The sequence below is a fragment of the Chenopodium quinoa genome, unplaced genomic scaffold (genome assembly GCF_001683475.1).
Source record: "Chenopodium quinoa cultivar QQ74 unplaced genomic scaffold, ASM168347v1, whole genome shotgun sequence".
Taxonomy (NCBI): domain Eukaryota; kingdom Viridiplantae; phylum Streptophyta; class Magnoliopsida; order Caryophyllales; family Amaranthaceae; genus Chenopodium; species Chenopodium quinoa.
The window spans coordinates 552,380-566,306 of NW_018742815.1; the positions used below are offsets into that span (position 1 = coordinate 552,380).

Sequence of the window (13,927 nt, forward strand, 5' to 3'; positions counted from 1 at the left end):
ATTTTTTTCAAAATTCAGATTTTTGGATCAGGTCTGATTTACCCTAATTGGAATCAAACTAAATCGAAAACTGAATTGTAAAATTAAGCATTTATGAATATGCTTTCATGGTGTCTTAATTAAGTTGCTGCCTGCTGATATTTTGTGGTGCATGGTTCTGCCTTTTTAGTTTGCTGATGAGATTTGGTGCATGGATTGCTGTAATGATGTGTCTTGTAGATGTAATAGCTTAATATTAATTAATATTGCCTTGATCTTGAACAATTTAATTCAATCAATACTATTACAAAACTTGTATTAGTATTAATATTAAGGCTTGAACAAGTATTATTTTTAAAATTGCATTTTTATTTTTTATTATTGTATTAGACGCTAAAAATTAACGTTCTCTAATTTGGATTTTTCTGATCGGATCCAAATAACCGAATTTTAATTCGTATTAGATCGGATTGGATTGAGAGAGTAATTCGGATCATATCGGATTGAAAAATTGAAAACCGAATTATAATTCGGACCGGATTGAATTTGCCTAAATTAAAACCGAAAACCGAACGGACATTCCTAAGGCCCTAATTAACATCGACATACATGTCCAACATAAATTGAGCAAATATTTAAAAACGGAGGAGTATTTCACAATTTTATTCGTTGCATTAAATAAAATATGACACCGATTTTCAGCAGTTCATGAACCCCCGTAACCCCGTTTCTCATTCTTTTCAGCTTTTTACATTTTATTACTCCAATTTCCCTAATTCTCTCTCCTGTTTTTCTCACAATCATCTCTCTTATTATTCTGGCCACGCACATTCTTTCCTTCAGGTATGTTTCTCTTCCCCTCTCTTAAATTAGATCTCTAACTATGAAACTCGATGATTATTAAATTTAGACCCAAATATTATGATTTATTTCTTTGTGTTCAATCTGATGCCTGATTGTTTGATTTGTGTGAATTATTCCGATCTGTTATTCATGATTTTTTAAAACTAGTTTCTGGGTATTCTAGATTTTTTGCTTTTATATGCTATAGATCTGATTTTAATAGTCATACTGAAGAACATTTGGAGGATTAGGGTTAAAGAATTGAATTTTGATGTTGGATGGTTGAATCCCACGTCAGATCTTATCTGGGGTTTTTAAGAGGGTGAATTTTGATTGCAATTCATTTTGTATTTCATGTTTGATGTGATTTTACCATTTTTATTATGTTGGTTTCAGTGGTTGTTTACTGATTTAGGGTTGTTTGAGGAAATTTGATTGATTAATTTACTTGGATTGTAATGCAATTGTCATATAGTTGGTGGAAGTTTAGCTGAATTTGAGGACTGGAAAAAGAAATTGTATTGTGTTGAGGAAGGATAAGACTGAGAAACGAAAATGCCTGCACAGAAGATCGAAACCGGGCATAATGATGTTGTTCATGATGTTCAAATGGATTATTATGGTAAACGTGTTGCCACTGCGTCGTCTGATACCTCGATTAAGATAATTGGTGTGAGCAGTAATTCCGCCACACAACCTCTTGCCACATTGACCGGCCACCAAGGGCCTGTCTGGCAGGTTGCGTGGGCACACCCGAAATTTGGCTCAGTTCTTGCTTCGTGCTCCTATGATGGTAGAGTTATTATCTGGAAGGAGGGCAATCCGAATGAGTGGGCACAAGCTCATGTGTTCCATGAGCACAAATCTTCAGTTAATTCCATTTCTTGGGCACCTCATGAAATAGGGCTTTGTTTGGCCTGTGGATCGTCTGATGGAACCATCTCTGTTCTTACCCTTCAGGCTGATGGTAGTTGGGACACAAACAGGATTGATCAGGCTCATCCGGTTGGGGTAACATCTGTTTCATGGGCTCCAGCAACAGCTCCAGGGGCTCTTGTTGGATCTGGATTGCTTGAACCCGTCCATAAATTGGTTTCCGGGGGTTGTGACAACACCGTGAAAGTTTGGAAGCTTTTCAATGGGACATGGAAGATGGACTGCTTCCCTGCTCTTCAGATGCACTCAGATTGGGTCAGGGATGTGGCCTGGGCTCCTAATCTAGGGCTTCCAAAGTCGACAATTGCTAGCGCTTCACAGGATGGAACTGTGGTCATATGGACTGTAGGCAAAGAAGGGGAGCAATGGGAGGGCAGAGTATTGAAGGACTTCAAGACTCCTGTTTGGAGGGTGTCTTGGTCTTTGACCGGGAACTTGTTGGCTGTTGCAGATGGAGACAACAACGTTACATTGTGGAAAGAGGCAGTTGATGGAGAGTGGCAGCAGGTTTCAACGGTGGAGCCATAGGTTTTTGCAGATTCTCTTTGTAATTTCTACCTTACTACAATTTCTTTTCTTATGGACTTGACCGAACTAGTTTTTTTAGTCCGATTCTGCTGCAGTTTTGTTGTGTGGTGAATACTGTTGATTGTATGCTTTAGCTGATATTGTTTTACAACTATCACTCAAGGTAGAGAGAGACATACTTGGTGATCCTTTCTGTTTTAGATTTATACAGCATCCAAATTTGTTATTTGCCCATTGTTTAATTCGTTAATTTCATCCTCATTAGTAATCTCTGCAAATTACCATGTTGTGTTTGTGGTATAATGTGACATAGATCTGAGAAAGGCAGGTAGGGGTTGAGCTTGCTAGTTGCGAATTGATGATTTTAGTAAGATCATAGCTCTTATAGTCTATGAAGGTCTTAGAAGTTGCTTCTTGCTCAGTAAATGCTGCCTTGGTTAGTGACATGTGCATTCTGGTATCCTCTATCAACTTTGATCCTTGCCAGAGCCTAAGACAAGGTCTCTGTTTTACGTAGTATTTCGTGTGAGACATCTTCTGGGTTGAATCGATGCATTGAGCCATCTGTTTCTGTTTCTGTTTCCCCCTGTTTAAGTCACGATTTGATTATTTAGTCGCAATGATATCTTTCTCTTCCTTAGATGAACCGATTGATTTCCTTAGTTGAAGCATTATGATAGGTTTTACTGGTGATGGACAGAGTTGAGCAGCGTAGCTGTAGGTGTTCAGTTTCCATTCACTAAATTTGTGGTTCTTCGCTTGTAACTCGATCAAACTTAGGCTTTGCAACACATGAATACAAATCCGACATCGTATTACGTCGATGTACAATTATACTTATAACTAAGATTATATCCAATCATGTAATTTTATTAAAAAACTGAAAACTAAAAACAAAAAACAATGTCAAACAAGCCCTTAAAAATTGAGTTTGAGCTAAAATTTCTGAACAATTTCTATAAAATGATGTACTAGTATTAACGTTGATTTGTAAGATCAAACAAAAACTTTTGCTCTTTTGGATACACATTACGAGTGATTTTCACAATGTAATCTAATTTTTTTTTTTTTTTTGAGAACCTCACAATGTAATCTAATAGTTATATGTAAAAGGTAACTTTTATTTTATATTAAGGTAATTGTTGATAGTTAATAAGTACAGTCTAATTCTTTTAAAAGTTTGTGATTTATACCAAGTATTTGATTTTATTAAGTATAATTGTATAAGTAATATTAAAAAGTACTCTCTCCGTCTCTAAATTATATTCTTAGTTTTAGCATTTATTTCTCACATAATAGAGAGAAGTAGGAATGTAATTTAGGGACGGAGGGAGACCTTAAATTTTGCAATTAAAAAAAAAAAAAAAAGTTGAAGTGTACAAGTCTTAAGATGGGAACATTGTTGTTAATTTCCCACTTTTAAGGGGAAAAAAACTATGAAATATTTCGTTCAACTATATGAGTAAATGCATAATTGACTCTAACTTAAACCTAGTAACCTACCATCAAAAGTTCAAAATAGCTTTGATTTTTTGGAATAACCTGCCTAGCTATCTCAATCTACTAGCTATATGCTTAATTAAGAATTAAACTATTGGGTAATAGCTTTATTTTTTTGACATAATGGTATAGCTTATTATTGCTTATAAGTCGACCATACCTCTAAGTTTTAGCCATGAATTGAGGTTTGTATCTCTTAACTTTGATTTAATGCTTCCGAAAGTAATAGACAACAATATAACTAAATTATTAAGTAAATGAAAAATATGGTTCCTAAGGGTAGGACAATGTGAATTTTTTTTTTCCTTTTTTGGTGTTTAGAGAGTCTTAAGTACGGTGGTGAAAATCGATCCCAGAATCTCATGGGATTGGTAGAGAGCTCTAACCACTTGAGCTATCCCTCACTTTCGTAGGACAATGTGATTTGATCCTTGATTTTTGGTATGTATCATTCACTTGTGATATTAGCCGAAATTCATAATTTTCTAAAAACTATAAAAATATCATAGGTCGTCAATTAGTATAAGTTTATGCCTAGTTTCGTATAATTAAAAATGAACAAATTTTAAAAACTTCAATGTGTAGCATTTCATCAATTGATCGAGGATAAGCTAACCTTAGCTTATATCAAGTTACGTATTGGAATTAAAATAACCAATCAACCTTAGCTTATATCAAGTTACATATTGGAATTAAAATATCATTGATATAAAATTAATTAGGAATTGATTTCCTAAAAAAAAGTTAAAATTGATGTGCTTTTGTGACGATTTGCTATCTAGCTAGTAGGTATGTAATGACTGATAATAATGATGGTGGAAATGTTCGATTTAATAAATTAAAAAAAAAAATTACCAAAAAAAAAATTAAATAAAATAAATGTTCAAACCCCGTTGACCCGACTCCAAAACTTTGGGCAAGGGTTGAAATTTTTTTGACTCGTAACCTGAAGTGACCCAATCCGAAACTTTTATGACCCGACCCTAATTGACAGGTGTACATAGTAATAAAATTCTATTAGATTGTGAAGTATATTATTTTAACGATTAGTATATATTATAAAGGTATGTTTTACGCATTGAACTACTTCCTTCACTCCAAAAAAATATTATGATATAAAAAATAAATTTATATGATAATTTTTTAAAATAATATGATAAATTTTTTTTGAATAAAATTATAATTCAATTTGTACTTAAATATTGGTATATTATCGAAAATAAAACTCTAAACTAACAATTTTATCCTAAAATTTTATCCAAATAGAATTCTAAACTAACTTTTTTATCTTATGAAGTATATTTAAATATATTCAACGTGGCGCAACACTTGGTGAAAAATTTGAACGTCAAGTGTCACTGCCTCGTGACCTGGCTAAAAGACTAGCTTTATATATTGGTTATATGAAATGATATACTCATCTCTCTTAGAAACATGAGCTCGTGTAAACTTTTCATTACTTTGTGAAAAAAAATTTCCTTATGAAATATCTATTAACCTATACTAAAAACAAATACTTCCATGACACTTGTTAGTTGTTATTACTTTGTGAAAAATTTCCCAACCTTTTTTTGTTTTGCTTTATTTTATTTTTTGTTTTTTTTGCAAAATCTTTAAGTAAAATATTTATATCTTGTGATATTTTCCTTCTAATTTGACAATCATATTTCATATATACCCAAATGAAATATTTCCAAATATCTTTAATATACTTTATATTTTGTAGTATTAATGTCAAAAATATTTAACAACCATACATTACACGGAATTTTAACTTGGTAAACTAATAAATATGAACATACAAAATACAAAGGGATACTTTTTCTAGTACTCCATGCATATATTCTTTTTGAAGACACTCCATGCATATATTCTAATACTTCATAAAATCATCATATACCCTAAGTCCCTAAACTTTGACTTTTCCATATGATAATCAACTAATTAAGTTGCATTAGTATAATAATATAATAATCAAGCACACATAAAATAATATTGGTTTGGAAAAAAATTAATAACAATACTAGTACGTCCACTTGTATATATATGATTATAAAATTCTTATCTTTTTATTCACGCCATTATATATAAGACCACAACCAAGTGAAAGAAGCAAAGAAATATAAATACTCTTACTTATTTAAAACAAAGAAGAGATTATGAAAGAGAGGTAAAATAAGTTTTAAGCACCTAAAAACTTCTTCCATGGCTAACACACCCACAAAATTTTTCCTAATTCTTCCTTCTTTTCTTATTCTAACCTTGTTTTACTTATTTTTCTTTCACCAAAACAAGTTTAATTTAAATATCAATCTTTTTTCTAATCTTTTTCCACTTTCTTTTAATAATAACCCTTCCATTAACATTATTAATAATCATACACACCATTCTCACAATAACATCTCAATTTTTTCCATGCTAGTTGTAAGTTCATTATATACTGGTTATTTTCCTTTAATTTTTTTTTTTGAAATTTATTTTTTCTAATGTCTTGGTAAATTTTTTCTTAATTGACTTTCTTTGTGCATGTATAGAAGAAAGAGGTAGAAAACAAGAACAACAATAACAACAAAGACCATCGTAGTTTGGAGAAGATTGAGGATGGATTGGCTCGAGCTCGTGCCGCGATCAAGGAAGCATCCCGGAGCCAGAGTTATACATCAGAAGAAGAACAGACTTTCATTCCAAGAGGTCCCGTTTACCGGAATCCATATGCTTTCCATCAGTAAGCCTTTAAAAAACTAATTACTCTTTAATTATTTTTTTTTCCTTCAAATTAAACTTGAAGTAATATATACTCGTATAATTCACTTTAAATTAATTAATTCTGTTTAGAAGTTATGGAATAATTTACTTTTACGATGATAATATAACTTGTTCATGTTGATAATATGTCAAATTATTAAATTCAAACAAATATACATAGTACATTAGTATTAAAACCTACCTAGTACGAGTATAAATTTTCTTAGAGATGATGTTCATATTAATAGTCGACTAATAATTTAATTGTTAAATCTAGTGAGAATTGGTTAATCAAACACAAGAATTTCAACAACTTTTAAGACGTGTTAGATATTTGTATATGTATTACATTCGAGTGTAGGATGAAAATTGTACATCGAAATTTATACATAGTTCTATTACTTTTATACATGCAATGGTATAATTTAATAAAAAAAACCTTAAATAGAAAGAGGGGAAACGACATTTAATTCATATATTGTCTATGTATAACTTGGACTTTTGTCTTTCTTTCTTTGACGGAAAAATTGAATATCAATAAGAGTTAAAACTCAGGAGAATAATTGAATAATATTAATGAATTCCAAATGGTTGACTAAAGATTTTTTATCATATATTTTTATTTCATTGCGATTGTGCTTTTCCATAATCTTAGACTTGAAGGAAATAATTTATTTAATGGGAAGGTCTTCACGATAAAGTAAAGAAGGAAAATTCCTCAAAAAAAAAAAAAAAAAAGTAAAGAAGGAAAATAAATCACAATTCTAATAAATGCATGCACATATAACATATAGTAGCATGTGCCCTAGACACTAATTGATTTAAGAAATGACAAACAGGCAAAAAGAGGTTAAGTTTTGGAAATTTCTTTGGAAATATGAATTAATGTATTGATGAATTTAATACGTAATGTTTATCAAATACGAAGCTAGCAACCAAATAAAAAAAAAAGGAGTAATCTCTAAAATTTTGCTTTGCCTCGGGGATAGCTCAAGTGGTTAGAGTTTCCCTCCCGATTTCAAGAGATCTTGGGATCGATTCTCACCCCTTGTGGCTCTCTAAACACCAAAAAATATATATATAATCTCTAAAAAATTTCTTTGTCTCCTGCATAATAGGAAATGCACAAAAAACTACGATAAAATTTTTTACTTGTAACACTTTCATTGTTTGTATTTCATTTGCTTTTTTTCTTTTTTGTCCTTTTTTGCAGACTTGTTAATCAATTTACTATTGATCATCATGTTTTTATTTTATTAAAACACAAAATTTTGAGTAAAAAAAAATAGACAGAGAGGCTAATACGCATGATTTTAATAATAAACAATTTAATTAATAGTGTGTGAAGCACATAATAATTATTAAAAGAAGCTAAGTAATTCATTAAAACAAAGTACGAAAATGCTCAATACCTTAAACTATACTGTAAAGTGTAAACAAGCTTCCTTTTTGAATTGAGAGATCCAAGAAATATGAAAACAAATTGAAGGTGGATAATATAAAACCTTATATTATACGATGATTACACGATTATCACTACATATAATTTTACACTCGTTGAATTTTTTGACGGTATAACACTAGTACTCCGATGGTAAAGGCTACACATACAATTGTTGTATGTGGTCTATACATACAACCTTAATTTCTCATATTTTTATTGGCTAAAATTATGGATTCAAGTTCTATTTGAATTCAATTTATATTTAACTCCTAGTTTTCTCCCCTTTTTGATGATGTGTCAAAATTCTAATGGTATTGTATGTAGGGACCACATACAATAATTGTATGTGTATCAGCTCTCGTACTCCGATACTTAGAATGAAGTAGCAATTTCACATGGTCGTACATTACATTTGAAATGGCACAGGATCCTATAATCAGAATTAATGATGGTTTAAAGTATGAATAATGATGGAGTAATTTGGAAGATAAGTAGCATGAATTTTAGGGTAAAATATGTTATATGTTGTTTGAGTACACATGCACTTGTATGCTGCATGCATATCATTCTATGCGCAAGCTCGTATGGGTTAAGTTATCGATCATGGATTATGGCATGAGTGATGATGACTCGTGCATGCCCCGGCGATTTGTAAGGATATCATACATTGGCCTAGTTCGGCAAAATTAATTGTTAATCATGCGAATAGCTTACATTTATTTAGTTTTTTTTTTTTTATTATTGTTAAAGGTTATTTTATCAAATAGTTGTTACATGTGATGTGTACACATCCATTATGCAATTATTATTGTGATACATACGTACGATATTATACATAGATTTGCTATAACTAATTGTAAGCTAAATTGATAACATAAGCAGGAGTCATATAGAGATGGTAAAAAGATTCAAGATATGGACCTACAAAGAAGGGGAGCCACCCTTGGTGCACCAAGGACCAATGAGCTATATCTATGGTATAGAAGGGCATTTCATTCAAGAAATGGAAGATGGAATGAGCTTGATCAACAAGTTTTTGGCTAGTAACCCTAACGAGGCGCATGTCTTCTTTCTTCCCTTTAGTATAGTAAACATAAGGATATCATTTTACAAGCCCCACGACTTCGATCGTGGACCGCTCAATAGAGTGACATTGGACTATGTCAATGCGGTGGCGGAGAAGTATCCTTATTGGAATAGAAGTCATGGAGCTGATCATTTCATGCTCTCTTGTCATGACTGGGTGAGTCGTTATAACATAACTCTCTTTGTTAATAATTTATCATCATGTTGAATAGTGTAATTTAATCTAGTTATCTTATGAATTTACATATACGACACATGACAAATCATATAAATTCAAACAAATTAAAAGTGGTATTATCTTGAGGTACTTTTTCATATAATTTCCTAGCTAATGTAATTATGTTTGTATATATTTCAGGCACCGGATATTTCATTTGGCAACCCAAAATTGTTGCAAAATCTTATAAGAGCACTTTGTAACGCTAATACATCCGAGGGATTCCAACCCGTGAGAGACGTACCAATCCCCGAGATAAATGTCCCGGCTAGGCAATTAAACCAACCAGGCTTGGGTTTGCACACAAGTAAGCGTCGAATCTTTGCATTTTTCGCGGGTGGTAACCATGGCCACGTTAGAAAGTTCTTATTTGAGCAATGGGAGAAAGACAATGAAATCCAACTCTATGAACACCTTCCTAAGCATCTAAATTACTTCCAAATGTTAGGAAAAAGCAAGTTTTGCTTATGCCCTAGTGGTTACGAAGTAGCAAGTTCACGTATAGTCGAAGCTATACGCGCAGATTGTGTACCCGTAGTTATTAAGGATAATTATTCGTTCCCTTTCAGTGATGTTCTTGATTGGAGTCGATTTTCGATCCATGTTCCGGTGTCGAAAATTCCTGAGATTAAGACGATGTTAAAAGGAATTTCTCCAAAAGAGTATGAGAAATTAATACAAGGAGTTAATAGTATAAAGTGGCACTTTACTATAAATAGACCTGCTAAACCATTTGATTTAATTCATATGGTGTTGCATTCTGTATGGTTACGAAGGCTTAATATAAGATTGTCATATTAATTTTATTGTCAAAATCTCACATATATATATATATATATATATATATATATATATATATATATATATATATATATATATATAAAAAGGAATTACACTTTTTTCATGCATGATATTGCACTTATTAGTATAATCCAATTGACTTGTATTTGTTATTTTTGAAATATAAGTCGTCTCTCTTAATCTCTTATCATAAACAGAGTATTCATAAATCATAACTTTTAGAATTAGTTTTCAACCAATATAAGTTCATAAACACATTGGATTTATCTTATGATAAGAAAGTTCTTAGAAAATCATTTATCATAAAACTAATCCCTACCAAGTACGTTTAACTATCACTAGTAGAAAAAAGTAAATGGGCAGCCCCAAATGGCAAGCGGTTATTGAATTCTGCTTCCAAAAACACCTAAAAAAAAACCACTGAAACAAGCAATGCGTGGTTCCTACACCCAGGTGTACCATGCACATGGTACACCTGAATTTTGAATTTCAAATTTTAAATGAGGCTCTTTATATGACTATATAATGTTCTTTATAAAAAAAATAATTTTTATTCTCTAAATTAAGATTTCGTTTTTAAATTTCAAAATTTAAATTTATAAATTTCGTTTTCAAAATTTTAGTTTTCAATTATTTTTTTTTCGTTCATATTTTTCACCTTTAGGGCCAGTTCATATTTACTGAGCTGAACTGAACTGAACTGAACTGATTGGAGCTGAACTGAACTGAACTGAACTGAAAAATTAAAATGCATAAAAATATATGAAAATGTTTATGAAAATTAATGATAATATGTATAGTGGATTGTGAAAAATATAAAAGTGTTTTAAAAATAACTCTGTATTTTAAATTATTAAATTTTTGTGTATTATATTTTAAATATATATATAAAAATAAAAAGTATTCTTCAATATTTTACTGTAGTCAATCGTTGCTTGTTATACTCTACACAATTTTGTTCGTTTACATGAACTAGAGATTCCATTCACGCACCAAGTTAAAGTCATGGGACCAACAGAAGATCATACTATGTACGATGATAACAGAAAAGCAGCTATGGATATTGTACGAAACCAAATAACTGATTAGATATGGGAGTCAATTCAGAGGAATGCCGAGGTAATGGAGCAACTTAATGAAGAAGAAGAAGACGAAGAACTAACCGATTATGAAAGCTAGTAATTGTTGTGTAGTACTCTCATTTTGTCAATGAGTTCAACTATTAAAAAACATGTGACCATTTTGAACGACGAATATAATTTAAAATAATAATAATTATTATTATTATTTTTTTTTTTATTATTATTATTTTATTATTATTATTTTTTTTGAAAAAACCAACAAGGGGATAAAAATAATTAAGCTGCACAATCAGAGTCTAACAGGTTACAAAGGAAGTCAGGGAAATTATCAGACCAGAGCTTACAACCTAAAGCAAAGGGTGGGGCATGGGCTAATTCATGCGCCACTTTGTTTCCCTCTCTTTGAACCCAACTCCAAGAACAAAACGAAAACAACTGAGCAGCCTCCATAATATCATCCAGTATAAGATGAAAAGAACTCACGCCAGGAACCTTCTTATTGATGGCATTTACCACACACTCACTATCATTCTCGAACTCGACCAAATCATGACCCCTTGCAGCAGCAAGCTTCATACCAACCAGAATAGCTCTTGCTTCCGCCAGCCTGGGCTCCAATTTTTCCCCCCGCTTGATGGAGGCGCACCATAGAATCCTTCCCTCAGAATCACGCGCCACCACACCTATACCAATACCGATCTCTCCAAGTAAACCCGCATCAATATTCACCTTAACACGACCTGCAGCCATTACCCCTAGGAACAGGCCTTTTCACCTGCTTCTGCCCAACACTCTCCATCTCCTTCATCAATTGATGCACATGAGATATCACTTCCTTAGGCTCCCACCAATCATTCTGAAATAGCCCATTATTATTATTATTATTATTATTATTATTATTATTATTACTGTTATTATTATTATTGTTATTATTATTATTATTATTATTGTCGTTGTTGTAATATGCTAAAACATCTAAAAACAAAAAAAATTAACAACTGAGCTGAACTGAACTGATTAGAGTTGAACTGAACTGAACTGGTTGGAGCTGAACTGAACTGAAAATAAGTAGATATGAACAGGCCCATAATATATATAGTTACAATATTCATTTTAGGGTTGGTGCATATAAATTTTTTGTAATGTTCTATATGTGATTTAATAATGTTCTCTATTAGAAAACATGATGTACTTTATAGTTGTTTGTATGCAATTATTTTTTAAAACTATATCTTTTTCCTTATGTCCATAATTATATCATATAATGATTTTTATTAGATTTTTTGATAGTTTATTTTAATTATTGTCCATGTTTTTTTTATTGTAATTGCAATATACTTTTATCGTCACATAATGTTCATTGCTTATTGTGAAGTGTTCTTTGAATTTTGTCTTTGAATCGTGATAGGTATATATATAAGTTATGTTCATTTCATAATATTATCATGTTCTTTAATAATATTACGGATGTTCTTTAGATCTGAAAAACAATCATCAATAGAGGAGATCTCAAAATAATATCGTCATAAACCTTCACGATCTTGATTTAAAAAAAATATATACGTAGTTAGTGATAATTAATATTAAGATATATATATATATATATATATATATATATATATATATATATATATATATATATAATTAATAAATGATATATTATAATTCAAAGAACATACAGAATAAATCAAAGAACATCAAAGCAAAGAACATAAAGGATAAAAATAAAGAACATTCATATAATTGTTCAATAACTATAATAACGAACATAAGTACAATTTATAAAGAACACCACTTCAACATTTGACAAAATATAAAGAACATCATCTTCAACCTTTGACAAAATAAAAGAGCCTATCTTCTACCTTTGTCATATGGATCTCAAATTCATAAATATCAAAATTGAAAAAAAAACAACGATATTTTACAATAATCGTGCAAAATAAAAACGAAATAAAATCAACCTAATAAGCAAAATCCTGAAATTAAAATCATAACAAATAAAATCAAATTACCTTAGCTTCTCCGATCCATCGATTACAATGTTCTCATAATTTGCTCTGTATTTTTCTCTGTACAAAATTCTTTATAAACTTTATTCTTTCTTAATTCGAAATTGAAATATGGTGAAATTTAATTTTGAAAGTTATGTAAAAATGGAGAATATCACGTTGAATCCCATGAATTGTGGAAGAGATTGATTTTTTTTTAAAAAAAATAACAAACTGACAGCTTGCAAATAAAATGTTAAAAACGCATCATTTAACACTAGGTGTACCATGAGCATGGTACACCCTAATGTACTATACAATTTTCACTGAAACAAGTACATGGCAAGCGGGTTTGGACATTGAACTGCTTGCCATTTGCTAAAAAAACCTTAAATTGTACGCGACCTTCTTCTTATTTCTCACGCATCTTTTTCTTCTCTCTCCTTTCTTATTTCTCACGCTCATTTCTCTCTCCTCTCAAACCTCCTTCTCTCTCCTCCTCTAGCCGCATTTCTCACGCCTCTTTCTCCTCTCTCCATCTCCTTCTCTTTCTCCACAACAACCATTAGCCCACCCAACAACAGCTTGTAACACCAACAACAACATCGACGAGCCCGCAACACCATCAACAACATCAACGAGCTTCTTTCTCTTTGTTCTTTCTTTCTCACAACCTTTGATTTTCATGATTTTTATGTCAAATTTGACCATGAAAACTCTAGCATGGTCGAATGTGACCGTTAAAACCCAAATTTCAAGCCCATTTTGATATTTT

At 31.2% G+C, this 13,927-nt stretch overlaps 3 protein-coding genes across 3 annotated transcripts; 2 read left to right on the top strand and 1 right to left on the bottom strand.

The window, feature by feature from the left end:
- Positions 1-666: 666 nt before the first annotated feature.
- LOC110725580 (protein transport protein SEC13 homolog B) lies at positions 667-2,526 on the top strand. Its single transcript, XM_021905040.1, has 2 exons — positions 667-822; positions 1,298-2,526. The coding sequence occupies exon 2, from the start codon at positions 1,378-1,380 to the stop codon at positions 2,284-2,286; it is 909 nt and encodes a 302-aa protein (XP_021760732.1). The 5' UTR covers positions 667-822; positions 1,298-1,377; the 3' UTR covers positions 2,287-2,526.
- A 3,797-nt stretch (positions 2,527-6,323) lies between these two features.
- On the top strand, positions 6,324-10,079 carry LOC110725447 (probable glycosyltransferase At5g20260). Its single transcript, XM_021904926.1, has 3 exons — positions 6,324-6,511; positions 8,858-9,218; positions 9,420-10,079. Exons 2-3 carry the CDS (start codon positions 8,871-8,873, stop codon positions 10,077-10,079), a joined length of 1,008 nt encoding a protein of 335 aa, XP_021760618.1. The 5' UTR covers positions 6,324-6,511; positions 8,858-8,870.
- A 1,358-nt stretch (positions 10,080-11,437) lies between these two features.
- Positions 11,438-11,911, bottom strand: LOC110725378. The gene has a single exon (XM_021904866.1). It carries the CDS (start codon positions 11,909-11,911, stop codon positions 11,438-11,440), a length of 474 nt encoding a protein of 157 aa, XP_021760558.1.
- Between the last annotated feature and the right edge of the window lie 2,016 nt (positions 11,912-13,927).